Source organism: Podospora pseudocomata, assembly GCF_035222375.1.
Source record: "Podospora pseudocomata strain CBS 415.72m chromosome 1 map unlocalized CBS415.72m_1, whole genome shotgun sequence".
Classification (NCBI taxonomy): domain Eukaryota; kingdom Fungi; phylum Ascomycota; class Sordariomycetes; order Sordariales; family Podosporaceae; genus Podospora; species Podospora pseudocomata.
Window position 1 is genome coordinate 1,572,367 of NW_026946363.1, and position 27,347 is coordinate 1,599,713.

General features: G+C 52.8%; 8 protein-coding genes and 1 non-coding gene across 9 annotated transcripts; 3 read left to right on the forward strand and 6 right to left on the reverse strand.

The window, feature by feature from the left end:
* Nucleotides 1-421: 421 nt before the first annotated feature.
* Nucleotides 422-1,892, reverse strand: QC762_107260 (uncharacterized protein). Its single transcript, XM_062885131.1, has 3 exons — nt 1,766-1,892; nt 1,383-1,690; nt 422-1,282 (listed from the first exon to the last, which is right to left on the reverse strand). Exons 2-3 carry the CDS (start codon nt 1,544-1,546, stop codon nt 1,144-1,146), a joined length of 303 nt encoding a protein of 100 aa, XP_062748070.1. The 5' UTR covers nt 1,547-1,690; nt 1,766-1,892; the 3' UTR covers nt 422-1,143.
* A 434-nt stretch (nt 1,893-2,326) lies between these two features.
* On the reverse strand, nt 2,327-6,330 carry QC762_107270 (uncharacterized protein). Its single transcript, XM_062885132.1, has 7 exons — nt 5,199-6,330; nt 4,804-5,145; nt 4,555-4,755; nt 4,279-4,497; nt 3,992-4,226; nt 3,699-3,926; nt 2,327-3,644 (listed from the first exon to the last, which is right to left on the reverse strand). The coding sequence occupies exons 1-7, from the start codon at nt 5,940-5,942 to the stop codon at nt 2,686-2,688; spliced, it is 2,928 nt and encodes a 975-aa protein (XP_062748071.1). The 5' UTR covers nt 5,943-6,330; the 3' UTR covers nt 2,327-2,685.
* NAS2 (putative 26S proteasome regulatory subunit) lies at nt 4,325-8,216 on the forward strand (the record flags this gene model as incomplete). The annotated part of the gene is made up of 4 exons (XM_062885133.1): nt 4,325-7,473; nt 7,530-7,602; nt 7,665-8,005; nt 8,082-8,216. The coding sequence occupies exons 1-4, from the start codon at nt 6,898-6,900 to the stop codon at nt 8,214-8,216; spliced, it is 1,125 nt and encodes a 374-aa protein (XP_062748072.1). The 5' UTR covers nt 4,325-6,897.
* A 249-nt stretch (nt 8,217-8,465) lies between these two features.
* QC762_107285 (uncharacterized protein) lies at nt 8,466-8,731 on the reverse strand (the record flags this gene model as incomplete). The annotated part of the gene is made up of 2 exons (XM_062885134.1): nt 8,466-8,516; nt 8,579-8,731. The coding sequence occupies 2 exons, from the start codon at nt 8,729-8,731 to the stop codon at nt 8,466-8,468; spliced, it is 204 nt and encodes a 67-aa protein (XP_062748073.1).
* A 478-nt stretch (nt 8,732-9,209) lies between these two features.
* On the forward strand, nt 9,210-18,416 carry GSP1 (GTP-binding nuclear protein gsp1/Ran; the record flags this gene model as incomplete). Its single annotated transcript, XM_062885135.1, has 8 exons — nt 9,210-9,275; nt 9,424-9,516; nt 9,597-9,750; nt 9,819-10,024; nt 10,080-11,198; nt 11,250-17,075; nt 17,223-17,343; nt 17,461-18,416. 5 exons carry the CDS (start codon nt 9,210-9,212, stop codon nt 10,206-10,208), a joined length of 648 nt encoding a protein of 215 aa, XP_062748074.1. The 3' UTR covers nt 10,209-11,198; nt 11,250-17,075; nt 17,223-17,343; nt 17,461-18,416.
* Nucleotides 11,012-16,260, reverse strand: QC762_107300 (uncharacterized protein). Its single transcript, XM_062885136.1, has 3 exons — nt 15,506-16,260; nt 14,622-15,447; nt 11,012-14,548 (listed from the first exon to the last, which is right to left on the reverse strand). Exons 2-3 carry the CDS (start codon nt 14,876-14,878, stop codon nt 11,413-11,415), a joined length of 3,393 nt encoding a protein of 1,130 aa, XP_062748075.1. The 5' UTR covers nt 14,879-15,447; nt 15,506-16,260; the 3' UTR covers nt 11,012-11,412.
* Nucleotides 18,417-21,369: 2,953 nt separating the features above from the next.
* QC762_0005380 lies at nt 21,370-21,456 on the forward strand. The gene has a single exon. It is a non-coding gene; the product is annotated as a tRNA-Lys (tRNA).
* Nucleotides 21,457-21,760: 304 nt separating this feature from the next.
* Nucleotides 21,761-24,001, reverse strand: QC762_107308 (uncharacterized protein; the record flags this gene model as incomplete). Its single annotated transcript, XM_062885137.1, has 3 exons — nt 23,432-24,001; nt 22,317-22,938; nt 21,761-22,253 (listed from the first exon to the last, which is right to left on the reverse strand). The coding sequence occupies exons 1-3, from the start codon at nt 23,610-23,612 to the stop codon at nt 21,761-21,763; spliced, it is 1,296 nt and encodes a 431-aa protein (XP_062748076.1). The 5' UTR covers nt 23,613-24,001.
* A 129-nt stretch (nt 24,002-24,130) lies between these two features.
* On the reverse strand, nt 24,131-27,251 carry RRN3 (DNA independent RNA polymerase I transcription factor). The gene is made up of 5 exons (XM_062885138.1): nt 25,664-27,251; nt 25,496-25,593; nt 25,247-25,441; nt 25,015-25,192; nt 24,131-24,954 (listed from the first exon to the last, which is right to left on the reverse strand). Exons 1-5 carry the CDS (start codon nt 26,831-26,833, stop codon nt 24,499-24,501), a joined length of 2,097 nt encoding a protein of 698 aa, XP_062748077.1. The 5' UTR covers nt 26,834-27,251; the 3' UTR covers nt 24,131-24,498.
* Between the last annotated feature and the right edge of the window lie 96 nt (nt 27,252-27,347).

Below are 27,347 nucleotides of genomic sequence, written 5' to 3' on the forward strand. Positions count from 1 at the left end.
CTCACCAACTTTTATCATCCTTGCTCAATTTCACCCCCTTTCCTTACCTACCTAGACACCTCACTCGGTATAAATTTCATTCTACAACCTCTCCCAATCTCTCTCCCTTGGGTCACCTCTCACTCACTCGCCGGAACTCAAAATCCATAAATAGCACTTTCCAAAATCTCGGAAAGAAAAAAGAAGGCTCCTCATGTCCTACAAAAACTCCGGCGGCTCACGAATCAACTTTGTGACACCAAACTGAGACACCTTCTCACTGGCTACCTCGAAAGTTCTGGATGTTTTCATCTGCGGGTAGCGCCCAGCCTTTCTCTTGTCTCACATTTCACCGACACAACCGTCATCACGTGGCTCACAAGCGCCCAGCATACTTCTGTAACACATTTCACACCAACAGACATCAGTTCATCAAAAAGTCATCTCAGATCATGCCATTGTTTGGCGTGGTATCTAAAGGCTACCCATTCCCTTAGGGTTAAATAACTCCTACGCCCCTTCACAAGATAATCACCAATCCAGCCATCACCTTTCGCCTCGCTCCAATGTAACGATCCCAATTCCGTGATTTCGTCCAGGAGTAATATCGGTGTAACTGGGATTGATTTAATCGAATGTATTAATGGGTAGGAAGCAGGCAGCGATTGATCTCACCAGGAGGTGGCAAGTGAGATGTTGGTTGCTTATCTGCCGCTGCCGATAGCGTTGGCATCGTTTCTGAAGCCCTGGCGCTCTTGCAACTATATCAAAGAGACTCGTTAGCGATCATGTTTCGTATAGTTTGGTTGATGTCGTGGAGTAAATTTTATGAGCCAGCCTCCACCAGCGCTGTCAAACATGAGATGGTTGCTGGCGACTCAACATGGCCAGTCGGCCACCTCGCACCCGAGCGGCTCAGCATGGGGCTCCGCAAACCACACTGCGAAGCCCAGTTTCGCGAGTCGCCAGGCCGGCCGCCCAGTTCCTCGCATCTGAAGCCAAACGGCGTAGCAGAAGCTTATACAGGCGACCTCATCCGCGAAACTGGCGAGGCGGCCGCGGCGGCCGGATGGTGACAGTGGCTTATTTGACATGCTGGAGCCTTGCCTGATTCCACCTCCCACCAGCAAAAGAACACGAAAAGGAAGAGAAGCAAACACCGCTTCAAGTTTCACATACCTCAAACTCCTGCAGTGTGCCCTTCTCCAAAATCTTAATCACGGCCTCGTCCTCGTTGGAAGTACCAAACTCGTTTTCAAGCAGGGCATTCGAGGCACCCTCAAGTCTGCCGTGGGGACCGTGGCTGTTTCTCTCGTCAGTACTTTGCACACAGTGTATTTATTGCGTCATGTCGCACAACCCGACATAGTATTGCGGGGTAAATTTGACGAGGAGTAACTCACCGGTGAGTAGCAAAGACCTTGAAAGAAGAGACAACCTGGGCGAGGGGGGTAGATCTGTCAGAAACCCACTTCTGGTAGTCCTCAGCACTGTCGACAACGACAACAAAGTCATCGTGCTCGCCCTTGAAGAAAACCTTGGCGCGGGTAGCCTCTCCACGAGTCATTTTGGCGGTTTGTTTGTGTGGTGTTTACTGAAAAGTTGGGGTGTTTCAGGTAGATGTTGCTGCGGTATATCGCAAGCTGGAGCTGTTCGTTGATAGTGTTGTGGTTGTTCGTGGGGTTGGTCAAGTAGTCGTTGGAGCAAGTTGCTGTGGATGGGGAACACTAGTCAGTTGTTGTTGCTTTGTGTGAAGAAGAGAAGAGCAGGAAGCCGGTCAATTAACCTTTTATTATTTGCGGAAAATTATTCTCAAAGTTCGGATTTTGTTGATGGATGGGAATTGTGTTGTGAGTGGGAGTTGCTTTGTTCGCTCCTGCTCTTCATATAAGAGCAACCAAAGGGCTGCTCCCACAACTACGTCATAGGTGACGATAGAGCTTGGTTCCTAATTGGGAAGGGGCGGCCCGCAATTTGATTCACATGGTGGATCTGTGCCCCGCAATGGCCGGCGGCACTGGATGAATAAGCTCAGCCCCGCCAGATTCACGGCTCTCTTGGCACCACCTGGCTACACGAATGGCGTCATCTTGCAAGCTGTCAAGGAGCGAGGAAAGGTACGATTCATTCCAACTGATGGTCCGCCGCCTTGGAAGCTTCACGAGGGGTCCCCGATTACTGCTCCAAGAGCTTCCAGAAATCCAGCCGCGCATGTCAAAACCCAGATCTGCTCCCCTCCCGTGCGTCCACAAACGGATCCCCGCCCATTCACGCAGCCTCCCGAGTTTGCCTAACCCATCTACGTCACTGCCCCTGATCTCAAGGAACCATCTTGCTCTGGATCACTGGAACATTCCGACGGAGCACCAAGATGGCGTGGTTGACAGCTGGCTCAACAAACATCTCACATGTGCAACAGTCCGCCCTTGGCAAAGCTCTTGTAACGCCTCACTTTTAGTCAGATAACACGTTTGCTGCCATTTGCCGTGTCCGCCAGTGACTAAATCATAACTGCAAACCCCACCAAGTAAACACAACAACCACCATATTATGTATGCCTCAACAGACGCCGTAGTAGTGATGAATCAACCGATAAAGAGGGGGTATCAAATGCTTTTCAAAACCTGATGGACCAAAAAACCAAAAAAAAACCTCATGCTTGCTTCTTCTCTGGTATCATATTTCCTTCTTTTCCGCCCACGCCCCTCAACGAAACAAAAAGCTTCGGATGCCCACCACCGCCTCGCGATGGAGAACCCCAACTTTAGCCCAACGACTCGCGAGCTTTTGTGACCGAGACGAAGTCTTCCCTACCGAGTCTGGAGGCGAAGTAAGCCTGTTCTCCTTCTTCAGATCTTCCCGGGACAACGACGCCTCGCTAAAATGCGACTTTTGCAAGCTCGGCCGCCGCGAGCTGTTCGTAGACGGCTGCAGTACACCCACCATCGGTGTACAAGGCCGTGACTGGTTCCTTTCTCCCCCGTAAAAGACTGATGTGCGTGTCGTTGTTTCGGCCGTGATATCGCCGACCCGTTCCTTTGCCGTCGTCGTTGCGAAAACCTCCGTCGCGGTCGACTCCCACTGTTGTTCTGGCCCCGTTGCCAGCAAAAAGGAGCTGCTTCTCTCTGCTTCATCAGGAATGACCGAGAGAAAAGACATACAATCATCTTCTGACCTCCCACGTACTGATGTCGTTGTTGCCATCACCGCCGCCGTTTGGACAACACCACCCTCCTTGTTATTTCGCGTTGTCACCTCCTCCTCGGTGGTAACATTCTTTTGCAAGCTTGCAAGGCTTGCGGAACGTTTCGTAAAACTACTCGCGATACTCACGACGCTTAACTTCCGCATGACTGACGAGGCCGACGACCTAACAAGGTGCTCGCTCCTGGATCGGGCAGTTATCCCGGGAAAGGGCAGTATGTCCCGGGTCCACACATCCGACATGAGAGCCTCGAGCCGGGCCCTTTCACCACGGGAAGGCGCCAACACCGGGATACGGTGGTTTGTGGCCAACAGGGACTGCGATCGGTTGATTTGAGCGCTGTAGCTCGCTGTCGGCGCATCCTTGATGACGCTCGTGTTTTTGAGAATGACTTGACACAAAGGAGATCTTGGCCCCACCGTCGTTGCTCGGTGTATCGATATTCTTCTGGCAATGGTTCCTGTTTTGTCATGAGTAACTGCCCACGATAGCATCACGGCCCGCGTGTACATACCTGGTTTTCTAAAAACAGTCCCCAGTGTTTTGATATCCAGTGAAAGCGAGCTGAAGATGGCCGGTTGCATTAGGTCCTGGTCCGGGACGCTCAAGGTCCGGCTGCTGAGCCGAGTACGCCATTCCAGTTCCTCCTTCGGCGTGCAGGCGGTGAGGATGAGTTCGTACAGTTGGTTGTCGCACAAAAAGACAATCTTCCAAGAATACGGCGCCGTGTGACACTGGAGTCCTGTACACTGCCGTTAGCTTTCCCCATCCACAGTCAGGAGAAATTCCGCCCATTGGTGTGCCTACCTCGACCGTTATCTACCTCTTCCACCTTAATGTTTGACAATGCGATGCACGCCTGAATCGTGTATACCTGGTCGATCTTACTAGCCGTCGCAAGGCAAAACCACTCCTTGTACAGGAGCGCCACCATATACTGCCCGTTCACCCCTTCTTTGGACTGCCAGCAGACATGAAGGGCACCGCAAAGCTGAATGTGGCCGAAAGACCGAATACGGTTCTTGGTAGTGGCATCTAGTTGCTGTACAGATATTGTAAGCATGCATCAGCCAACAGGGCGGGGAGATGCCTACCTGGTTAGGAAATGCAAGCCTGTCCTGGAGAATCCAAGTTTTCTCCAGCACCGTACGCACACGAGGGTCGTCTGTGGCCCGGTTGATCTCGGCCGTGGCCTCACGTAGCCTGATAAGCGTGTTCTCGATCTCCATGTGCGAATAGGGACAGTCCACCACCGGCGTATGCTTGAGCAGCTCAGAGAAGAGCAAAGGGTACTTGCATACCCGTTGAATCGGCTGCCAACATTAGCTTCAATGCCCTGAAACGTCACACGCAGCACCTGGCAGCCTTACTTTGACAAGAAGGTCACCGATGGTCAGACTCTTCTTGGAATGATCGCCTTGGCCGTCGATCGAGCCCACGGATGCAGCGAGAACTTCCAATCCCTTTTGATACGACTGCCATCCTGGCATTGTCCGATGGGCAGATGCGACATCTTTAATCATGAGTTCGTACTTTGCCCCGTACTCTTCATAGATAAAGAATCGATTCATCTGCAAGTTTTCTCTGGTTAGCACGCACGCTTCCTCGCAAAACAAGACCTGGGGCTTGCCGCTTGCCTTGTTCTTGAAGATCTTTGCAACTTCTGCCACCGTTTGGGGCTCTGCGAGCAACCCGGGCACATCTCGCAGCCATGCTACCCCGTCTTTGTCCTCCGGGACAGCATCAAGGCTCCTCCAACGCTGGTGTCCACGGGCAGCTTGGTTAGCTTGGGGGGCTTGAAGCGGCACATCGAGCTGAGAATATTCAGAGTGAGGGACCGCTCGATGGAGCTCTCCTAGCATTTCCTCGTGCAACTCCACAATGTCGGTCAAGTTCTGGTTGATGGAGGAACGTATGGCGACGGGTAGTGTCGGTAAAGAAGCTAGTATCGTGACATATACCTGCACAGATATTAGATATGCAAAGGTCCATCAAGATACACAAATATACCAACATTCATCAGGAACCTCACGTCCCCAATATAGCTCTCTTCGGTGCTGATCAACTCCTCCAATATTCGACGTCGTTGTAGCGACCTTTCGATGACGGCGGGATCCAGCACCACCTGTCGTTCCTGACAGAAACTGTCTTCAGAAAGCCGTGCTCCCGAGACGGAAGCTCTGCTGCTGCGGTCCGTCCTCGAGTGGCCACGAGATGATCGTATCGTGTTTTTCCGTGAGCGCGTCAAGACACTGACGCTTGTCAGGGAGATACTGGCGCTTTTGACCGCCGACACAAAGTTGAATGACGAATCTGACGAGTGCCGATAGTGCCCCGAATCCCAAGTCATCGAACTTCTCCCTTCCATATCGAGACAGCATGGTGTATTATTACCATCGCCCCCAAAGAGTTCCTGACGACGCAACGCTCGTTTATGCAACGTCTTTATCCATTTCTGAAACGGCTTGATCGGTTCGGACGCCGGCGGCTGGTGTTGACAAACTCCAGCTTCAGTGGTCCCCTGGTGGATGAATACTTTCTTCTCTAAGTCCTGCTCTTGCACCACAGTGCCCATGGCACCAATGGCATCCATGAAATCGATCTTATCCAAAGCGCACCAATCCTTCGTTCTCTCGGCGCGCGTCTCTCCCTCGGCGTAGTCGGTCAGCCTGTCCCTGTCAGACTGTGTAAGACCATGGAGCGTGCCAGACGGGAGTAGCGAAGAGAACGATATAGTATGGATATCCGTGAGTGACATTATGCAAGGTTGAGGTCCAAGAAACAAAGATTCAAAACTGTCTTCCAACAAGCCGGTTGGAGGGGAGGAGTCCAACACAGCGAACCAGCAGGAGGTGGCGTCTATCGAGTCAAATCAAAACATGCTGCAACAGAGAGAGAGAGAGAGAAGAAGAAGAAAGAAGAGCCCCAGCAGCGTAAAATGATGTGTTACTGGTGTTGGAGAGACGACCGAGATGTTTTGGCCGAGCAGGACGAAGAAGCAAGAAGGTGCAGAGATTGATCGGCCACCGACATTGGAGGCGCCGGGCACGTACTGAGGTTCATGTATTTTGGCCAGGTGGAAGGAACATGTGGTGGTCTAATCTCCCCAAACGGAAACTTTGGCTTCCCACACCCGGATTGGGGGGTCGGGTGTTTTGATGTTTGAGTTTGAGGTGTTTAACCCACACAAAATCTATAAGTTGATACCGAGAGGGCAGCCACGACCGTCTTCGTCAAGCCAGGGCAAGCCGAGGCGCCTCAGCAGCCTCTGGCTGGTGACGAGCACTTGCTCGATGCATCAAGCAACGACAGGAAAAAACATCAGAGACAGCAGCGGCGGCGAGCTGGCAGCGAGAATCATGCAGCACGCGGGTCTGATTGGAGCGCCATCCGGACTGCCACGATGGCCACCTCCCAGCCACGTCTCCTGTTCGATTGGACCCGGAAGCGTTTGGGCAGCATCAATGACGACGCGAAAAGATACTGAAGGCGTTGGCCGATCACGCCGATATCTGCCAGAACAGGCCCTGTTCCACAAGGCTTTCTTCAGCCTAGGAATATCTTGAACCAAAAGAATTACATCGGGTCTCCGCGGCGACCTTTCCGACTTCGGAATATTCAACACGAAGAGGCGGTGATTGTAGAAGTGATTGACTGAGACATCTGCTCGCGGTTGGGGGCAATGGTGGAAAGGAAAGAGAAGACGATCTGGAATGCACAATTCGGCATCTCAATCTCGGGACGGCGTGTGGATCAACTGCCTGCATATACCACGAAACCGCATCGAAGGTGTGAATGTTGGTGTGAGTGGATGTTGGATCGATGAGACGGGACTCACGGGAGGCGATTGCTGCCGGGGGTACCCTGCTGTACCGCCGGAACGGGACGCGCTTCCAGGGTGGTGGTGGGGAGGAGGGTGGCGCGGGGGTTCACTTGCCCAGAAGGCGCCCTGGTTGCGGTCAATGATTGCTACCCCGCCAAACTTGAACATTCCAGAGCTGCAGAGCTGTGAGATCCGCCGAACGCGTCATTGGTGGGAGGCTGATTTGTGTGATGGAAGCTTCCCTATTCTTATTTCCATTCCAGCAAACCACCGCCACTTGCATTTCAGCTATCACCAGGTATCGCCGAACATCATGAGCAACCTTCATGCGCCGACGGTTCCATCAGGGCCTACCACTGTCCCCGTCACCAACGGCCATGCTACACATCTGTCCATTCAAGAGCTCCAGCGCAAGAAGGACAACATCGAGGCCGAACTCAGAGCACTCGGTGGCGTGCTGGACTCGGTGCGTTGTCGCACAACCTGTATGGACAATGCGCTTCGCTAACCAGAAGTATGCAGCATGGTGTCGACATGAACACGAGTCTCCTCACCCACGATGGTTTTCCCCGAGCCGATATTGATGTGGCGCAAAGTACGAATGCCGAGGGAAGGGACTTGGAGCATAACAGGCCAGAGCTGACACCCAGCCTACAGTTCGAACCACAAGAGCACGCATCATCCATCTTCGAAATGACTGGAAAGACCTGATGGCTTTGATTGAGAAGCGCCTTCATGAGCACTTTGCCAGTCTAGAGGACAATGACGACGATACAACAGTGAACGATCCTAACAGTGTCAATGTTGCCCTTCCACAAGACTCGGTACCCGAAACATTTGATCCAGCCTTTGCCAAGGTTAACACAGTGGTGGAGAATAGCCCCGCTGCAACAGCAGGACTCAAGCCTGGGGACTTGATTCGAAACTTTGGCTATGTCAATAGAGAGAACCACGATGGCCTACGGAAAGTGGCTGAGTGCGTCCAAGGCAACGAAGGGGTAAGTGTCATTCTATCTTATCAAACTCAAGCTGTGGCGTTGCTGGCTACAGAGGCGGAAAGCTAACCCTCCGAAGCAAAACATTCTTGTTAAAGTTTCTCGAACAAATGGAGGAGGAGGAGGTCACGCACAGGAACTGAGACTGACGCTGACACCGCGGCGTGACTGGGGTGGTCGGGGTTTGCTGGGCTGCCATATCTTGCCATTGTGAGTGTTGTAGTGAAAGGGAATTCAAGATTTCGACTGCTTTGGGCTCGCTCTGAGCTCGGGCTTCGAGCCACACGTAGTCTCGGCCTAAGAGGGATAGTGAGATCACTGAGATCCCCTCCCTCAGGCTCGGGCTGCATATCTTGGGATCAGGCACCGCCTCGCATTTCCAGGGCATGACAGTCTGGCAGCGGGCTACATGAGAGAGGACCGGGAGCACCAGCAGAATGGTCACAGGCCTGATAGCGACCACCTACAGTGTATGATACGCTCCCAGGTAGGCACCGACCCGACTAATAATCTGCTAAATAACACATTAATCAGCACAAGTAGAAAAGGGTGTTGTTGTATTGTAGGAAAAGTGAGCTTTTGTAAGACATGCCTCAGCACCCCTGCTGCAGTACCTAATCCGGCAGCAAAGAGTGGGGTTTGCTCTCCATGAGGCTCACAAAGGGACGTTTGTAGTTGACACCGGAGGAGCTTAGTCGACAGCTTTGGAGTCTGTGAATCAATCACCATGAGGCTGCCCAATCTTGTTACCAAGCAACCATCAGTCCCTCCTGCCTGCCTTTGCCTGGCGGCAAGAAAAAGTGGGATGGAACGTCAGAGTTTCCATTTGAGTGAATACAGGTTCCTCCCAATTCGCCGCACTGACCAGTCTCTCACGTGACTCTCTACCACCCCGCCGCCCAACGAGTTTTTCGTCAAGGCTGCTGTGGTTCCAGCAGCTGCCTTTTGAAAACAACAACCACCTCCCCCCGGTGCCACTTCTTGCAACCCGACCACTGTCAACTTTTCCCGCTTCCCCCACAGACCAATAGGTGCGTATTCCATCGCAAACACCCTCGCGGCCATCTCTGCCAGTCGCAGCCCCATCCATTCCTTCTTCGACCCTTGCCTACAAATACCCCTCCATCAGCTTGCTTGCAAAAACTAACGTGGGCCTGCCCAGACTCGTTGATTTTCTTCGTTCTATCATCACCATACATCACACACCATGGCTGAAGCGCAGACCATTCCGACCTTCAAGCTGGTCCTTGTTGGTGATGGTGGTACCGGAAAGGTTAGTTCGATTCATCATGATCCTCGTCGTCGACCGACATAATACACATTCCCTTCACGATCGCATCGACGCCGACTGCGGGGTTGCTAGTGTGGATGGATATCCCAATCGGTTGGGCAGCATGCTAACATGGCGATGCCCACAACAGACCACCTTCGTCAAGCGCCATTTGACCGGTGAATTCGAGAAGAAGTACATGGCCACCCTCGGCGTTGAGGTTCACCCTCTTGCCTTCACCACCGTAAGTCACCTCCCGCACGTGGGCAAGCTCGTTCTTGCGCTACCAGAGTTTGACGCGGCCCAACGCTAATATGCCTGCAGAACTACGGTCAGATCCAGTTCGACGTCTGGGATACCGCCGGTCAGGAGAAGTTCGGTGGTCTCCGTGATGGTTACTACATCAACGGCCAATGCGGCATCATCATGTTTGACGTCACTTCCCGCATCACCTACAAGAACGTTCCCAACTGGCACCGTATGTTCCCCCTTTCTGTAGCGCCCAAATTGTAGGTCACTGGATATGATGCTAACTGTCGCCATCAGGTGATCTTACCCGTGTCTGCGAGAACATCCCCATCGTTCTCTGCGGCAACAAGGTCGACGTCAAGGAGCGCAAGGTGAAGGCCAAGACCATCACTTTCCACCGGAAAAAGAACCTCCAATACTATGATATTTCCGCCAAGTCCAACTACAACTTCGAGAAGCCCTTCCTCTGGCTCGCCCGCAAGCTTGTTGGCAACCCCGGCCTTGTATGTTTTCTTTCATGTCACATTTAGGTGCAGCACTTACTAATACCCCATCCAGGAGTTTGTCGCCGCCCCCGCGCTTGCCCCCGCTGAGGTCCAGGTCGATCAGGCTCTCCTTGCCCAGTACGAGGCCGAGCTTAACCAGGCCGCCCACGAGCCCCTTCCCGACGATGAGGATGACCTTTGAGCGGCTCGAATCATTGGTGGCTTAGTCAAGCTCGAGGGGGGTGGTTCAGGATGATAACGCCGGTAATGAAGATATCTACCATACACAGAGGGCAGGCGGGCAGGCATTGGGATGGGAAGAGCGAAATACGATTCACGTATGGTAGCGTTGAGAGACGTCGGTTCAGTAGTTGAGGAAGAAGAGCGGCGGTCAAATATTTCTTTTTGACGATTGGTTTCAATCAGGACCAACTCAACCGAAGTACGGAGGTAGATCTGGGTTTTTTTTCTGCATTGCAGTTTGCTAGGTAGACCAATTTGAGACATCGTCTCGCAGGCAATCATTCTTTACCCCTCTCTCAAGCACTGTCTTTTTTTTTTTGTGAACAATCCGTGAATACTACCCAACAATGCCCACCCCGCCGCTAGTATCAACAAAAGAAGACAAGGGACCAAAGTTTGGGCGGTGAAGGCGAAGGCGGTGAGGGTCCAGCTGTCGAATGAGCGTTTCGGCGCATCATGACATCAAACCTCAGGTTTCGATGTCCTGTATGCAGCCAAGAGATGTGATGTGCTTTGTCAGCAGCGTTGACGAGATAAGCATGCCAAGATTTCCGTCTGGACTTGTGGAAATTACTTTGACTGATGGTGTGTTGCCTAGCAACGGGATTGGTATTTACGGATGAGGTTATTTTGAGGATTGCCATCGCCGAGTCAACAGGGCTGAAATGATTGGTATGCGATTTTGTCCCTTTAATAAGAACTGGTGTATGAAGTGTTGAAGGTGATTTTTTCTAGGGTTGAATAGGAGATGGAGAGGGCTGTTGGTATGGCATTCATGCTGTGTGTATTGATATTCGAGTGAGTGAAATAGCTACCTGTGTAATGGTGAAACTTGACATTGTAAACGCCCGTGTTGCCGCCGGGTCCCTCTGGAAGTGAATGCAACAAAGTGATATCATCCTCCACTACGCCGGTCCATGAGAAGTGATAGACGAGAAGCCGACATCAAATGCAGAGCAAGAAAGACGCATACCCCGATCCCAAGAAGACCCAAAAGCAAGACAAAAACAGATAGCAATTATGGTATATATATTAAGCCAAAAAAGCAAAACGTCATGAAATGGGGGATTTCCACCACATAAAAGTTCGCCCTAAACTAACAAGTAAAAGAAATCTCCATGTACATATGTAGCGAGACCGCCCAGACATGAAACAACTCCCGTTTAAATCCCCGGCCTCGAAAAATCAGGCCCCTCAGGCCAGTTACCCAACTGCCCTGGATCACCACCAATGCGAATGTACTTTCCAATCGCCGGAACACCGCCATCCAAAACAAACATCTGGTACCACCCCGGAGGAGCAATATTGACGTTGGGGGGGGCATCAACCGTGCACGCCGTCCCCGCGCAGCTCACCCTCGGCATGAGCGTCCTCGCGCCCATGGAGTTGCCATGCGTGGAAGAGACCGACGCCAACAAAGTAACAGTGATGGGGCCGTTCCTTGCCGCGACGCCGAGGGTAAAGGGGATGTTGGTCTGGTTGTATGTCCAGTCCTTGTTTGTAATCGCAAAAGTTGGCCTAGGGAGGCCGTTGAGGAGGTAAGGGGGCACAAAGACCTCGACGCGGTATTCATCGGGGTAGACGCCGTCCTCGGGGTTGGAGCCCGAGATGAGGACGCGGCCGTCGAGGAGGGTGATGGCTTCGGAGTGGTACATTCTCGGGATGGTGGTGTTGGCCATGACGGTCATGCGGCTGTGAACGGGCTTGGTGGGGTCGTAGAGCACGGCGTTTAGGTTGGGGGTGTTGGCGAGGCCGAAACCGGCCACGCCATGCTGCGCGCCGTTGACGATGAGGTATGTTCCGTCGGGGAGGGGAGACATGCAGGACATGACGCGCTTGGAGGGCATGCGCTCGATGGTCCAGACGGGGTTGGGGGCGTCGGGATAGGTGGACACGCAGTTGTCCAGCGCGTTGGAGGTGCCCTCTGTTGAACCACCGCAGACGAGGTAGCCGAGGTAGTCGGTGTATGGCCAGCGCTGGGGGAGGAGGACAGCGGCACCCTCGAGAGGGTAGGTGCGGCCGCCCTTGGGGTCGTTGACAGCGCCGGGGGCGTTGGGGAGGACCTTGATTGTGGCGAAGGTGACGGGGTCGAGGATGCGGGCCTCGTTCCAGTATTGGACGAAGATGCCGCCGCTGGGGAGGACCGAGAGGAAGGGGTAGAGGTTGTTGGGGTGGGTGCGGGTGAGCCATTCCATTTCCAATGGGGCAGCACCGGTGGCGGGGAGGAGCTCGATGGTGGGCTCGGCGGCGTCGTTGGCGCCGATGGAGCCACCAATGACGAGGATGGAGCCGTTGGTCATGATCATGGCGGTGGGATACCAGCGGCCTCTTTGCAGGCTGAGCTCCCAGACGTTCTCCTCCCAGTCGTTGGTGCCGGGGACGCCGGGGGATCCATCAGGCCAGTAGATGCGGGTGCCCTGGAGAGACTCACCGGACCAACCGCCGACATTGAGTTGACGACCAGCCTTGTCGGGGAGGGTCACGCCAGCAGCGCAGAAGACATCGGTCTTGATGTGAAGCTCACGGAAAGTGAGGGTTTGCATATCGAGCTCGTAGACACCAGTCTCGTTGCCAGGGCCGGTACCACCCTTGGAGATGAAGGAGACCTTGCCGGTGATGGTCTCCTGAGTGATGAGCGGGCAGTTGACACCGTTGACCAAGTGCTGGTACTGGCCGGCACGGTAATCCTGAGGGAAGCCCCAGCTGTAGAGGGGGGTGCCAGTCCAAAAGTAGGTAGTCAGACGACCGAGACCACCGCAAATAGCCGAAGCGTTGCCAGCACAGGTGATGGCACACTCAGTCTCTGGGCGGAAGGTAGCGCCAGCGGCAGCAATGTTGGGGGGATCACCGCAGTAGCATTCCTCACCGTACTCAAGACCAGCAGCGGCATAGCCGAACTCTCTGCACCTGTTCAGACACATGTTAGGCGTCATGACGCCAGGGAAGAAAAGCTGCCAGGAGAGGGTGCGCTTGTTGTTGACGTTGTCCTCAACGCAGCCTTGGTACTCCCACGAGCCGTTGAGACCGCGGACCTGGGGAGCAGGAGGCTGGTAGATCTCAGGTTCGCCCTCGGAGACGATGTTCATGCGGTCACCGGCACCGCACTTCTGGGTCGGGTTGCCGGGGCAGTTCATGCTGCACTGAGACTCGGAAGTGGTCACGCCGCCATTGAAGATGGCATTGCCGCAAAAGCACTGCTGAGTGTACTGGACACCGCTGATCTTGTAGCCGCCAGCCACGCAGCGGCTCGCGCACTCGCTCTGGCTGTTAGTGGGGCTGTCGACGAGCTGAACGGGGAGAATGCGGCCCTGAGCACCATCGATCCAGCATCCCTGATAGCTCCAGCCTTCGGGAAGGCCAGTGACGACAAGAGGAGGCGAGGTCGTGGTTGGCGCAGCGGAGGTGTTTGTGCCAGAGGGAATGGAAGTGCCGTTCCTGGCATAAACCGACAGACGGTTGCCGGCGCCACAATAGTTGAAGGGGTTGCCGGCGCAGAGCATGCTGCATTCACCGGCAGGGGCCACAACGGAGCCGACAGTGAAGCTGTTGCCGCAGTAGCACTCCCTGCCATACTCGGTTCCGAAGTAGGTGTAGGCAGAGCAGAAGGCCTGGCAGGACTCGAGGGTCATATCGTCGGAAGCATAGGTGGCACCGCTCAGGGCACGAGGGCCGGGAGACTCGGTGTAGCATCCATACCAGACGTAGTCATCTCCGACCGCGGCGGGCTGTGATGGCCCAGAAGGAGTAGGGCTAGGAGGGGGAGGGGGTCCGGTAGAGACGGTGCCTGTCGCCGTAGTCGCAGTAGTGGCTGCGGCAGGAGGGCTGGAAGTTGACGACGGGGTGTACTGGTTCTGGTAGTTGTACACATTGAGGCGGCTGGGGCCACCGCAGAACTCGGTAGTGTTGCCGTTGCACGTCATACTGCAGCCGCTGGCAGCAGGGGCACCGCCGTTGGAGATAGTATTACCGCAGAAGCACTCTCCACCATACTCAACGCCAGCAAGAATGTAGTTGGCCGCAGCACAGGCAGCTGTGCACTTGGCAACAGTCATCTCACCAGCAGGAATGCTGCCGATCCCGTGTGTGAGTGTGCGGCCAGTCGTCCCTTCAGAGTAGCACCCCATATGTGTGAAGCCATTTACGCCTGGGTTGGCCTTGGGACCCAAGTCTTCGGTGGTGGAATAGAGCGAGAGTCTGCTTCCCGCACCGCAAGGCTGCGTTGCGTCTCCAGAGCAGGCCATGTTGCAGACCGAGTCCGCAACTTGGGCAGCCGCAGGAGCAATGCTCTTACCGCAGAAGCTATACCACTGGTCAGCATCAACTAGGTAAGGTAGGTAGCTCCACCGCCTTCGGGCCCCCAGAGAATGCTCACCATTCTACGCTGTACTCAGTTCCAGCAAACTTAAAGCCTCGGGTCTGGCAATAGCTGATGCATGTCTCGGCGGTCATATGGGTGCCGTTGACATAGCCGCCGCCGGTGAGGGTCCGCCCCGGAATATCTGTGTAACAGCCCTCATACTGCCATTGTCCTGGAAGAGTGGCAGGGACTGAAAGTTGAGCGAGTGAAAGGGTGGCGAAAGAAGCAGCGAGGAGAGAAGAGAGAAGGGTCTTGGATGGTGAGGACTTCATGGTGAAGCCTTGTACGCCCAGTGAAGGACGTCAACACCGACTAAAACGAATGACAGGGTTGGGTTAGCCGAATGGCAGAAAGAAGGAAAAGCCATCGAAGACGTGTGGGGGAGGCCATCTCTATATGTATCACCATCGCAAACTGTCAGCGGGGGGAGGGGTGTACGGCAGGATCCATCTCACTTTCTCGCTCGCCGAGGGCACGATGTGGGCGCATTGCGGAAATGGCCATCGCGAACCATAGGTTGCACAGACAGCAACGCTGCTCCTCTCTCTGCTAGGAATAGGCGGAACAAGGGCCCCCCGCAAAGCTAACACTCCTTTGGAGCGCGCGACTGGCTGGGCCCTTGCGCCAGCCCAGCGAGCCCAGCAAGCACCTGGTCTGGGCATGGAAAGAAGCGAGAGACCTGGTGGGTCATCTCGTTCGACAGAGACAACAGATTGCAGGGGTTCTTTTTTCCATCGTCGAAAGGGGTGGGTCATTGAGACAGGGGTGTGGTGCACATCAAGACTTCCAGTCCAGAAATGCAGCGGCAATATTGCGTACGGAGGTGCAGTTGGTGTGGTCCCTGATGGTCGCAACGGTCAGGCAGCTGCTGGTTCTGTTGCTGTTGCTACAGTACATACGACTGATCTTGGTTGACGGCGGGACTCGCAGCCAACGAATGAGGGCCGATGTGGTGATGTTGATGTGGGTGGTTCAAAAAAACCAATCCCTTCTTCGGCACTCCAACTGGAACCAGGGGAAATGACAAGCGCTATGATAAGATTTTCTCTCAGTGGGGTGGCTTTTGAGGGCATTTCTGACATTTTGTTGCTGGGTTATGACTTCTTCTCAGACCAGGACTAACTCTCCGCTGTTGAACCGTCCACTCAGACTCTCCAAAGCTACTCCGTGCACATATTCTCGCGAGACCGTCGAAGGATTGCTCGGTGAAGGGGCCGGATAATCGGAGAACGCCATGGTCAGCGATGGGCTGAAGTGTTGCCAGCATGCTGATGTGGAAATTTTGTCTCGCCAAGCATCTTTGGTGAAGGAGTTCAACGGGCCCAGGTCCGGTCCAGGCTTCCATTGCATTGCCCCTCGGCGCATGGAAATTGGGGATTGCTGGAAGCCGGCCCCCCGTGGTCAAGCCATCCGGTGACGGGCTCGGCTAACTAGGCCTAACCTGTACATGACAGGCCTTTTTTTTAATTTTTTTTACGGGAGGCCCAATGCCCTCAATGCACACACCGTCGACTTCTGTGTCACCAGGCGGGATACGAGGACGGCGCGGAGCTGTGCGGATGGATATGGAGTTTTGTTCTGTCAGCCCGGTCCAATAAATGCCGGTCCGATGACGCTCGACAGAGTACCCCGAATGGAAGCTGGAATCTGAAATCCCTTCAGAAGATGAGAAACGAGTCCAGTCCGAGCTCACACGTGTTGGTCCACTGGGAGATCCATCAGAAAGGTCCAGCTATTCGGGACTATTGAAGAGGACCCCGGCCTGCTGGGACCGGCCGGTGATCATTGTTGATGGAGGCGATCGTCCGGTTCTTGCTGTTGCTCTGTTGCCCCTTTAAGCCAGCGAGCCAGGGGCATGATAACTTTATTTCAGTGACCTCTCTCGTTTGATTGGACAGGCGGCACGGACGCTCCTCGGATTCAGGTACCTGTTTGACGACCTTTCAGCAGACAGTCATGCCATTCTCACCGCTCAGCAAGATGACGGCGATTCGCTGATGGTCGCATCTCGCAGTTCGCTCTTTTGACTGGAATAAGCTGTATGCATTTTGTCGGTTTGGGGCAAGCGGTTGAAGGGCTATTGTCCGAACTGCAGCTGAGCGCAACGAAAAAGGCATAGTTCGATCACCTGCTGCCCCACCCCCTACCCACTCCGCGCTCAGCCCTGCAATCGTCAAGCCATCAGTGCCATCCGCAACCGACTCTGCCGACTGTGCCATTTCTGAGCACTCGCTCACCTTGCCGTACCAGACTCTGGAACTCTCTGGCTTTTCTCCCGACCGCCTTCACGTCTCACAAACGACGCCGTAGGCAGACCCAAGATCGCCAAGCACTTCTCCGGAATGGAAGCTGCCGATATTGAAATCTGGGGACGTACTCAGCGACTGTTATCAGTCTATCCATATCCATCTCCCCACGGGGCTGTAAAGCCAGTAGGATGCAAGACACTGTCTCAAAAGAGGGTGTGTGGTGAGTGGGGGTTTGATGTTGAGGTCGACGACTGTGATATGGACACCACTCTCAGAGAGACCTCGGCCTCGGGCACCGTACACCGGGCACTCTGACACTCAAATTCTCGCCAAGTTGACTCAAGTCCGACATTAACCATGCAGTCAGAAAACACAAAGTCCCTGATAGACCTCGCCGTACAGCAACCAACAAGGCACGACTCATGCAGGCACCTGCACAGTTCATTACTGACCCCATCACCGCAGCAATATCGATACAACTTATTAAGGTTGAGTTCGGCCTGTTGTTGCTTCTTGGAGATATCTTTGCCCTTTCAACTTACATTCGTCCTATTTTTGGCTACCATGCGATGGTCTCGGATACTGACGATAGTACGTAACGATAGCGGAGTCAAGTGGACGTCAACAGAGTCTCGGCGGACGTTCGCGGAGAATTGGTAGTTACCCGATGAGGGAGTACAGCATCATAATCCGATGCTGGCTTTCGGGGATGGACAGTAACACGAGTCTTGCGGTCAGCAAAAGACATACAAACTGGGCGAGCTCGCATCAGCATCCGTCCAAGGTAGCATTGCCATATCAACGCTATCAAGACTTCGCACGAGTTTCAACTGTTGTTTTAACCACTCAAATATCAGCATCACTATCGGCGTATCGCACTTTTGATTTCCCATGCTGGCTGCCCCCCCAATATGCAACCCCCCAACGCATACACACTTACATACTACAATCCCTGTCGATTCATCTTAATGCAGCAAGCCACCGTGGCGGACCCCAGAGGCTCGAGAAATCCCACAAAAATATTGGGTGCAGCCCTCCTGGCTCGTATCCATCTGCGAACCAACTCATCAACACTCCAGTCACACATAAGCCGAGCTTCTTGGGCTGCATGTCTTGCAACCCAACTCATCCACATTGGACTCCTCTATGATTTTGTAACTGCTGGCAGGAATTTGGTGGCGAATGCCACTAGGTCAGAAGGAAACGCCGTTGCAAATTACCAAGGTCAGTGGCTGAGACAAGTTCGCAGTTTGGCCCCCAATCTGAACAGACCTTCGGTAACCGCTTCACCAAAACGAGATACCCGGCGAGGCGCTACCGGGGTAGGTGACACAAAATTCACAGCAAGACATTCCAATGACGAGTTGGAGCAACCGAAGAGTCTTTGGAATGTTTCCGAGGCCAACCGGCAGTCTTTGACATGACCACGTCCCGTCATCAAATTGTTTGGGATTTTACTCACCTCTTCGGTCTCTGTGCGCCCACGTCTGAACAGATGCTGGATTGCTGGTTCGCATAGCACGGCATCCACAACGCTGCTGCAATGCCACCTTCTCAAGACCTTGGCCTGCGTAGCTGGGTTAAATCGTCCGACGTTTCTGCATCCTGTTGACTGCTCTGGGAATTGAATACGGGAGGACTTATCAAAGACTAGCACGACAAAGAGGCATGGTGGGGAGGCCATCCCTGCAACCCCTCGAGCCCCGTCCAAGGGGGGACTTTGGTTTGGCACCGTCACGCTACCACGTCAACCTTCAGCCGCATCGCATGCTGTCAGTCAGGAATCATCACGGTCTTGGTTACCTCAATTGGATCTTGATCGTCCCACCTTCTGTTGATTCAGAAGACACATGGACGCCATGACCAGACTCAAGAAAGTATCAGATGATCCCAGTCAGCTTTCGGCTCAATAATTGAGTCAAGCTTAACAAAGAGTTATTCCTGTCCCAGGACCCTGCATAACATGCATGTGCATGCCAGACAGATGTCAGTTGTCGGTTGCAGAAAAAGTCAATGTCTCATGGAAACAGAAGGTCTCAGGTACAGCTTCGACATAATTGGGACGACATCTTATCAGCCCGCCCACCTACCCTGCCGCGTTGTATAATATGGATATTTTGCTTATCCAATTACCAAACGGAGCACACAGTCCTATATTTCACGCTAGCCATTGAGCGTATGTACTGTCAAAAGGGGCATCACAATCCTTCCCGTTCTCGATTTGATCTGAGAGAGGCGAAGCATATAGGCCATACAGCAACACGCTACGCGCGCGCGCGCCCACTGAACAGGCAAGGAGACTAGCTTGTTCCTGTTTCTTTTAAAATCACTGGAACGTCAAGGTTGAGCGCCACACGTAGATCTATTTCTTGTTTTTCTTGTTTATCCCCTGGGGAAAAAAGCTTCATCTTCTGCAGAGCCCTGACGCTATCGAATCTCACAAATTTGTTATGGTTTCAGAGGTTGATGGAGAAGTCGAGAAGAGGGTGTGTGTCGACGAATGTGGGAGCTGGTTGTTCATCAATCTTCTGACCCCCATTCAGGGGGCATGAGGGAGGGGCTGGCCACTCACACCAGCTTACTTACACACACCACACCGCCTGGCGGAAATAAACAATGTCAGAAGGTTGTTGGTTTGGAATGTTGAGCAGTAAATTTGAAGCTAGGGTCTAGACGCCCTTCAGCTCTGGAAATGGGTGTGATATTACCTCGGTTGTCGATGACAAGACAATGACGAGGAGGCACATGCTGCCAGATGTCTGGAATCATTGCTGTGATGGAAATTTCGGCCCGTTTTTGTTGATGATTTACGTACGTACATGTTCTTACGGTGAAGATAAAAGTTGGGTGATTGTGGCTGGGGCCAAGAGAGAGGCACTTTCGTATGAAGAAGGACATGGGAAGCCACATGATATATTTGAGTAAAAACTCGCTTGTTACTAACGAATGAGGATGGTGGCAAGCCACAAATTATAGGGGAGGGAGGGAAGGGAAAACTCTGGCTTGGTGACGTCGTTGGGTTGGAACAGTCGAAGAAAGAGACGAGGTGAAGATCGTACCAAGACATCCAAATCTTCCGCAGAGAGGCGGATTGAGATTGAGAGCTGGAATATGGGATGGCCTCGTTCACATGCGGTCATCTTCTTGGTCTGGCAACTCAAAAATGTTTACGGCCGGCTAGATCGTCTCTGCTAACTTGAACATCCAGCCACGTGATGACAGAAGAACAGCTGAGATGATCGACATGGCCACATACGGCATCAATCTCTTTTCTGGTTGAAGACTCCGAACGATTCGGGCGTAAGACGGACAGGATGTCTCTGTCAAGTGAGGCAGCTAACGGTAAGCATTCATATGGCGCGGCCGTTCGTCCTTCCGGACTCCTCGTCGGCTCTTCTGGACGACACGGACGGCTGAGCAGATCAATCCCAATAGACTCGGCATACTTTCTATCATTTGATAGTCAGTTCTTGTTTCGATGGCCGCCCTTCCAGAGGTCAATTTGTTTCAGCGGTGATCGCGGTTGACACTCGAGACATCCCCTAATCAAGCTTACAATCCCAATAATCCCAAGAACACCATCTAACTGACCATACCAACACTATATGCCGCAGGAAGATCAGCTGCCTTCTCTGTACCAAGCACTGTAAAGCTCCGAGTCTCCTCCTCTATTCAAGCCAACTTCTAAGAAGACACGCAGACTCCCAAGCAAGTCTACCTTGCCACCTACACCTCGAGCACGACAACAACCTCCCTCAATAACACCACTATAAGAACGAGCACACGAGACCTCTGAAGATACCCAACCTTCCTTCCCTCACGGTCTCCAACCTACAGACTTCACTATCTCTCAGATCAGACGGTGAAGGCAACACGCACTCACCAGCCAGTAAGGCTACAGAAGCCCCGAAACAGACCCAAACCGTCACATACGACCATACCTTCAAGAAAACTCGGCATCCCGTCCGCTCTGCCCTAGATAAGCTTGAAAGGGCCAGATCAGTACTCAGGTGGGTGACCACTGGGGAATCCCTGGTGTTGTATGTTTTTGCTGGTGCCCACTTTTTGCTTGGATTGTTGATGTTTTGACTGTGTTTGAAAAATTGCAAGAGTGTCTTCAAGAGGAGGTTTTGCTGAGATCCATTGGGCATCAAGCAAGAAAAGTATCGAAAGTGCATCACATACGCGCTGTTTATGTGTGTTCATGCTCATGCTGGTTGGGCTTTTCTCTCTCAAGCTGAACATCAACCATTTCCCGCCAACTTCCTTTTCCCCCTGATGCCTCCTCTCAAGCAGTCAAGCAGAATAATGGAAAACCTTGAATCATAAAATTTCACTCTCAAAACATAAACTCTCTTCCATGGTCTTTGCTTCTTAGCATCCCCTAAAGGACCCACATTCATTCCCACAAAAAACTTAACCACGAAATTTTCTCAACAACTACACACCCATGATAAATACCTCAACTTTGCCGCCAAAACAACATCTAGTCACATGGTTGAAATAGCCACTTCGCCCGGCTAGCTCAATCGGTAGAGCGTGAGACTCTTAAGGAGTACTCCGAAATCTCAAGGTTGTGGGTTCGACCCCCACGTCGGGCTCAATTCCCGTCTAACGACAATGCCATGTATTTTTTTTTTCCCCTCCTAAGAATCTTTTTTTTTTTTTTTGGTATCTTGGACAATAGGTATACACTCTTCCTGAATTATGTTGGTTGAGCTCTCCTTTGTTGAGAGCCATGATTGTTTCATACTTGCCTTACCAGGTATGTGTGGTTGACATCTGGTATACAATACATAACCATATACATCACCACATCCATCCCTTCCTCTCTTGATATCCCATTCTCCCCCTACCACCTCCTCTTTCTTCCCAACCTTTCCACCTTCCCTCCCATCCCTCCCCTCACCCCATAACCCCCTCAACAACCACCTCCCACTCCCCCCTATCCACCCTCGCCCCAAAATGCGGGCACCTCACCACCCTCCTACCCCCCAACTCCCCCTTCAACCTCTCGACCCGTTCCATCACCCTCTCAACCCCATATTTCGCCAAAATCTCAAACCAAGCCTGCACAGGCGTGATCTCGGTCCTGTCCTCGCCTTCTTTTTCCAACACTTTTGAGAGCCGGTACAAATTTTTTAGTGTGAGGGCTGAGTTTTCCCATTCTAGGGACTCAGTTCCCGATGATGATGGTTTGAGATTGATGCCACTTCCCGGGAAAAGCTGGGTGCGTTTGGCGGCTGTGAAAATTGATGACGGGGCGGAGGACAGGGCGAGGGATGTTGCGGTGAGGGAGTGCCCTTGGGAGGAGTGGAATGGGGGGGTGGTGACTGGGGAGGAGGTGGAAGGGGAGAAGTGGGAGGGGTGGAAGTGGGTTCTGCAGGTGTGTTCTAGTCTATTTCGAGAGACAAAAAGTCAGTAGTGGTTCAAGAGGAAAAGGCGGGGGGAGTAGACCAACGCGAGGATAAAGTTGATGGCGGTTTGGATTTGGGGTGGGGTCATGTAGGGTAGCTCGGGGGGGTGGTCGGGGGTGTTGGTGATGGGGTTTTTGGTTGGGGTGGTGATCGAGGAAGAGGAAGCAGGGGCGAAAGTTGCTGTTGTCGGTGGTGTGGGTAGGATGCTAGAGTTGGGGATGGCGGTTGCTGCTGTGGTGGCTTTCGTCACTGCTTCAAACCCTGGGGATGATAACCCGCTAACCATGTAACACGGCGCTCCTAGCACCTCGTCGTAGCCGAGCTGCATCGTCATTGTGAAGTCCATTTCTTCAGACATATACCACGGCCCTGCTACCCCTTGCTGCTGTTGCGGCGGCGCTGGCTGTGGACCTGGGAATGACACCCCGTTCCTCAACCTCAACTCGGCCTTCATCCCCTCATTCTCCACCCTCAACACCCTCCTCTCCTTGTCCACGTCCTCAATCTGCTTCCTTATCTTGGCCACCTCTTGTTCAAGCTCCTTGACATAGTTGGCTTTGCGTTGGCGGTGCTGGATCTGCGCTCGCCTGACTTGGGCGCGGCGGTGGGCGGCTTTTGATTCTGGGACTCCAGAGCCGTCGTTTCCTTGGTTGTCTGATGATTGTTCTAGGGATGAGGAGCAAAAGTTAGGGGACTGGTACAGTTGTAGGTAGATCATAGTGGTGCTGTGGTGCTGTGGTGGTGTAGGTGGTGATGAAGGGGACAGGCAAAGTCAGAGACACACCTCAGGTAAGGTGGTAGGAATGAGAAAGATTTAACAAAACCACTACACTGTGCAACTACCGTGCATAGATCGGAGTTGGGAAAACATGGTAGGGTATAAGATGATCGATGATCACCCCCCTACATAACCCCCCAGCCATCAAGGTTCTTCAGACCGCCTACCAAAAGACAAGACAATGACAAATCTTTCCTCCCCAAATCCGAACCCGACAGCAACCCTTCCCCGCAACATTTATATTGAGCCGCATCGCATGACAGGTGTGTAGTGACAAATACTTCTGACCTTAAACAAAACAGCACTTGCTGTGGTAGTATTCATGTACGTAGGGGTTGTCAGGGAATCATCCCACAGAAAAAAAAGAGAATGGCAACTTACCACCACCGCTACCAACAGCCGACCCCCCCGCTTCTACAAACTTCACCTCTTTCTTTTTCCTCCCCTGCCCCAAAGCTAATTCCTTCCCTTTTTTCCAAAACGAAACAAACGATGGTCTGTGGGTGTTGTTGTTGTTGGTGGTGGTGGTGTTATCGTCTTGTGGGGGGTGTTGATCTGTCATTGTTGTTGGCTGCCCTAGGTACTCTCCCCGAACCAGCCAGCTAGCTGTTTTGATCAATCAACCCAGAATAGAATGTATTGTCATTAAAGTCTCCCAATTCTCAAGCCCACATCCGTCTGAACAGGTGGTATTGATGTAGCGTTGAAGGATGCAACCATACCTTATACTGAGTTGGTCAAAGATGAATGCACCACCATAGATAAAATAGGTATGCTCCGTTCTGTACGAACCAAACCTCAGATTCTCAATCTTCAGAAAGATGCAGCCATCATCCACCAAGTAAAAAATAAACATAAAACACAACATGTAACACAGCCCCCAATCCTCAGGTACGGTCTGTGGCCTTGTAGAGTTGGAAAATAAACTGGCCTCCTCGCCCCAGACCAACATATCTCTTGGTTTATTGTAACACGTCGATCAGCGCCATCCCGATTAGCCGTAGTCTACCCAAGGCTGATTTGGTGAGCATGTGGTCCAATCAACTACGCCGCTCACCTCTACCAAGAACTGAGCAATCCCTCCAAGTAGAACAATGTCATCATTCTACGTACGGATATTCTAACTGTACCCTCCTCACAACAACAACAACAACCACAACAACAAGGCACCTCAACAAGCTCTATTCACTCCAGCTACAGTTCGCTCCATGATGACCGAAACCAACAGTCTATCACCAAACAAGAAAAGGAAAAAAGACAACAAAAACATACAATATCAATAACGCCGCTTCCGATGCTAATCCCATGATGCGCCCCCTCCCTCCCTTCCGAAAAAAAAAGAGCAATAACCCCCCACCATATCCCATATCGAAAAAGACTACTTTGGTGCACAAAAGCACCCTCCCCAACGCCAGGTCCATGCATACCACCGCTTCACATCTCGCCTCTTAATCCGCCCTCTCATCATCAGTAGCCGTATCCTCCTCAAACAACTCCTCCCTATCCTCCAACTCCTCCTCCCCCATCTCACTCTCCTCCTCACTCCCCTCCTCATCACTATCCTCCTCCTCTTCATCCTCATCAGTAGCCTCCCCCCCCTGCTTCCTCAACACACTAATCGGCGACCAAGTAACATAGTTATTCTCCAGATCTAACCACCTTCTCGCGATAGGCAGCTGAAATGGATCAAACGGGAAACAAGCCTCCAAATGCGTCCACTTCTCATTATCAAACTCAAACCCCGTGTCCCTCAGCGCGCCGCCTTGGGCATAACTCCCAGTGTAAAACTGCGAGAGGTGGATGCTCTTGTTTTTTTCGATTTGGGGGTAGATGTACATCAGCCCAAGGTGGTGAGCAAGTTGGGCGAATTCTTCGACGATGACGGGGGAGCAGCATTTGAGGGGCTGGTAGGGGGGTTTAGCTATACTGAGCTGATACTGGGTTGGTAAGAACAAGAAACTTACATTGAGCTTGCTGGCAATATTGGCGTGCATTCTCTTTTTGAGATCTGGCATCCAGGGCAGATCTTGTCCGAGGAACGACGCCGGATCGTCCCAGTCAACGTTGTCTGGGAGTGCACCCTGGTCGAGGAGATCTCTCCACCGGAAGCAAAAGATGTAGAGCAGCCCTTGGAAAGAGGCGCTGAGAAACTGTTAGCCTCGGACAAAGAAATCAAGGTCTGCAGAGAGAACCTACTAGTATAATGAGTACCGCCGCACGTCCGGACCACGACAGTGCCTGTGCGTCTCCCGATAGTAGTCAATGTAGTCCAAAAGACAAGACACAATCAGCTGCACAGTGTGGCTCTGAACTCTGGCACCACGAGCAGTAAAGCTTGCGAGATACGCTGCCGCAGCCTGTTTGATGACTGGCGCCTCGGTGGAGGAGAATCTGCACAAGATCAGCATACCGCCAACAAACAATAGCCAACAACCCTAGACTTACGCAACAGAGAGTAGCAGGCCAAGAAACATCTCCATGAGTTGATCAGACTTCATGGCAAACTTGAACAGCAAGTACTGCGTATGGCGGGATTTGAGATGCTGAAGCGTAAACGGTCAGCACTCAACCACTGGATTGTCAGGTCACGAAGCCGGCAGAGTGTAGACATACCGGCAGAATGACATTCTTGAAATCGCTCAAAAGATTCTCGAAACACGCCACAGCCTCATCGCTGTCCGGTTTCTCAAAGATGGGATCGTAGATGGAAAACACAAGGTCCATGATCGCATCTAGTGTCTCCAGCTTGTTCTTGATTTTTATCACCCGCTTTGTCTCCTCGGGCAGATCATCGTCATCGCTCATCACCGACTCGTCGTCGCTTTCGTCATCCTCCTGGTCATCCTTGGCATCAGTCTGGATTGATCGCATTACCGCCCTCGTGGTATCATCTTCATCGTTTTCGAGATCGAGTGTCATCTCCACATCAAGCTTCACCAGCTGCGCGAGGATGAGCTCCATGATATCTCGTTCCAGATCGGGGCGGGAGGTCTTGAGTCGCAGAAGATGATCGATGTACGACATGTGGACCGCCTTAGGCTCATCTGTGTAGGGAAACTTGGAGGTAACAAGCTTGATAATCATCTTGGACCCCGCCGGAAACAGATCCAGCAAGTACTTGATTCCAGCATGCAGCCGCTTCTTCCTCGTCTCCAAGTCAACAGGCGGGAATCCAGGCACAGCCGAGGAACTCTTCGTCTCGAGGAACTTTTCAACCATCATCCTGAGAATCTCGGCGAAAAACGACGCTTGCACTGACGAAAGCGCAGCCAGCAGCTGAATATAGGCCTTGGCGAAGTTCTCGTCCCTATCAAGCCAAGAGCACCGAAGAACACTTCGAACAAGACCTGTGCATGAACGCCCAAGCATCGGTACATAGCCAGTCAAGGCGACCACGTAACCCAACAGCTCCTGGTGCCTTGGGTCCTCCTCATCCTCGTCGGGACTGCTGTTCCTGTTGCTCGGCGCAAACAGGTCCTTGAGGTTGTCGTAGTCTTGTTCGTCACCGCGGGCCTTGCCCTCGAGGGCCTGTCTGACCTCACGCTTGGCGTCTTCAAAGCTCTTGCCGCTGATCTCCCTAACCATATTCAAGTTCTCATTGAAAACGACCGTCTTCTTCTGCCTTTTCATAGGGTGCTCCTCCTCATCGGCTCCATCTGAATCGTCGGCGCGGGATCGTGTGCCCAGTACGGATGCTGTTGGTTTTCTCAGGATCGGCTTGATTGGCGACGAAGCCACAGTTGGCGCATAGGCCAGGCGCGAGAGGGGGGTATTGGTCGTCATTTTTGTGAGAGAGGTCAAGGTCTCTTTTCGAATAACCGGTTGACGACACCGGGTTTGAGGAGGTAGGTGCTGTTCGGAGGAAGGTTGGTTCAGGGAGGCGAACCGGACAAGATCAAATTGATCGTGGTCAAGGGCGCGTTAACCTTTTGCGTGGCGTGGGGATTTACCAGAGGGTTGCCGAATCAGCATAGTTGTCGCCTCGTCCCTGTTTTGAAAAGAGACAAAAATGAAGCTGTGGTCTCTGCCAGCCAGCAGTGTCTAGGATGTCGGTTGCCTGGTCGCTGGCGATTCCTTAGCTTTTCTGCCACTTCAAACTCCACCTTGTCGCTGGAAAAGTTGAAAAAGGCTGGTTGAACTTTTTGCGGTTGAAGGGTCTTCCCCGCTAGTGGCACGTGCGCGGTGGATGCTGCGGGGCCCAATCAGGAAGGCGGTCAGTCTTGGAGCAGCCACCCTTGACCGAAGTGACAACACTCGCCGAGCATTATATGGGAGCACTGGAAGGTGAGAGAAAGTG